This window comes from Pundamilia nyererei, unplaced genomic scaffold (assembly GCF_000239375.1).
Source record: "Pundamilia nyererei isolate P.nyererei 1_Seehausen unplaced genomic scaffold, PunNye1.0 scaffold00052, whole genome shotgun sequence".
Lineage (NCBI taxonomy): Eukaryota > Metazoa > Chordata > Actinopteri > Cichliformes > Cichlidae > Pundamilia > Pundamilia nyererei.
The window spans coordinates 430865-432364 of record NW_005187453.1 but is presented as its reverse complement, the minus strand read 5'-3'; the positions used below and the strand labels follow the sequence as shown (position 1 = coordinate 432364).

Here is a 1500-nt window from a genome sequence, read left to right as displayed (position 1 = left end):
TAACGATCAGTGAGCTGCAGAATGGCTTCACACCAATAAAGAGCTCTACAGATGCAATGTTTGCTTTGAGAGTGTTGATGCAGAAGTATTAAGGAGGAGGACTTTCACTTTATGGATCTAGATAAAACATTAAGTTATGGTGCCAAGAAAGGATCAGTATTACTGCATGAACCCAGGAGTGGCAGAAATATGAGAGGGTGCTGCAAGACATGTGGTGAGGTGTGATAGATAGTTTCAATGTGTGGATGAGACCAGTGATTGGCTCTAAGCCCCTGATGATGGCTGTTTTTTGTCTATATTTGTGGACATCTAATTTTGTTTTTGATGTTATAGTTATTATATGGAACCGTCCTCTTAAAATAAAAATAAAAAAACTGTTGGTGATCCAGAAGGTGCAAGGAGAACCTAATGAAAAGATTTTGTTTGTTGCCAGTTGGATAATCAATGATGACATTGAGGAAGTTTAGAAGCCTGAACCTTGTTAAGCTGTATACACTGTAAAATGTACCTTTTCCCCATCTCTTTTGTTTTGTACCCAGGCTGGCTGCATGTACATCCATGGTGGTGTGGTGAACATCCATGAGAACAAGAGAACTGGCTCTCTGTTCAAGATCTGGCTGACTGTGCCCAGCCTGTTGGAGCTATGCTGGGAGAAGCTCCTCAAGGCCTTTCCCCACCTTTCTTCACTCCCCACCATGCAGCTGCTCAACCTGGGCCTCACACAGGAACTCACTGAACGTTTGAAATAGACTTAGCGGAGCAAGAACACGTAAAATGGAAGGGACAGCGAGGAGAGTGGCTCAGTACAAAATTGAATTCACAGGAAGTCTTAGGGTGACCCAAGCCCCGCCCTGCCCTCCCGCCTGACGTAGCCTCGCCTTAAAACCAAAAACAATGGGATGCCTTTTTGTTTTCTTTTTCTTCCTTTTTTTTTGTAGTTAAAGTGATGAAGAACAGAGTATATGTGGAATGTTTTATGGATTTTACTCAAGACCCTGTCCCCCCCACTGGTCCCTGCACTTGTGTCAAACTAATACAGTCATGGTTTTCATCAAACAGCTGGAAATGGTTTATTTTGCCCCGGCATGAAGTCAAACACTGTTTTCTCCCATTGTTTGTTTGTTTGTTTTTTGTCCAAATCGGCATTATCTGGTAATTTTAAAAGTTCAGTGTGAATGACGAATGCATGTATATTAAAATGAAATCACTTTTTATGGGGGAGGGTGGGGTAGCTTCGTGAACTGATGTTGCAGTTTGCACATTTTTGTCTTACATATTTGTGGACATTCGGTTTTTTGTTTTTGTCATCTTTAAAAAAAAAAAAAATTCTTCATGCAGAGGCGACGATAGTATTGACATCAGTCTGAAACAGTGGCAGATGGTGGTTTGAACCATGGCGGTGTTTTTTGCACATTTTAGCCAATTTAATACAATTCCCTATCTAATATATAATTTTCATTTCTACTGACCTGTTGTAGAGTTTTAGATTATTGTGAATGT

General features: G+C 40.6%; 1 protein-coding gene across 1 annotated transcript in view; it reads left to right on the top strand.

The window, feature by feature from the left end:
* The window catches only part of klhdc10 (kelch domain containing 10), a 7434-nt gene extending 5956 nt beyond the window's left edge, over nt 1-1478 (top strand). Inside the window, exon 9 of the mRNA XM_005733428.2 lies at nt 540-1478. Within this exon, the coding sequence (XP_005733485.1) occupies nt 540-749 (210 nt within the window). The 3' untranslated portion in view covers nt 750-1478. The remainder of the gene's footprint in view (nt 1-539) is intronic.
* The last annotated feature ends 22 nt before the right edge of the window (nt 1479-1500 follow it).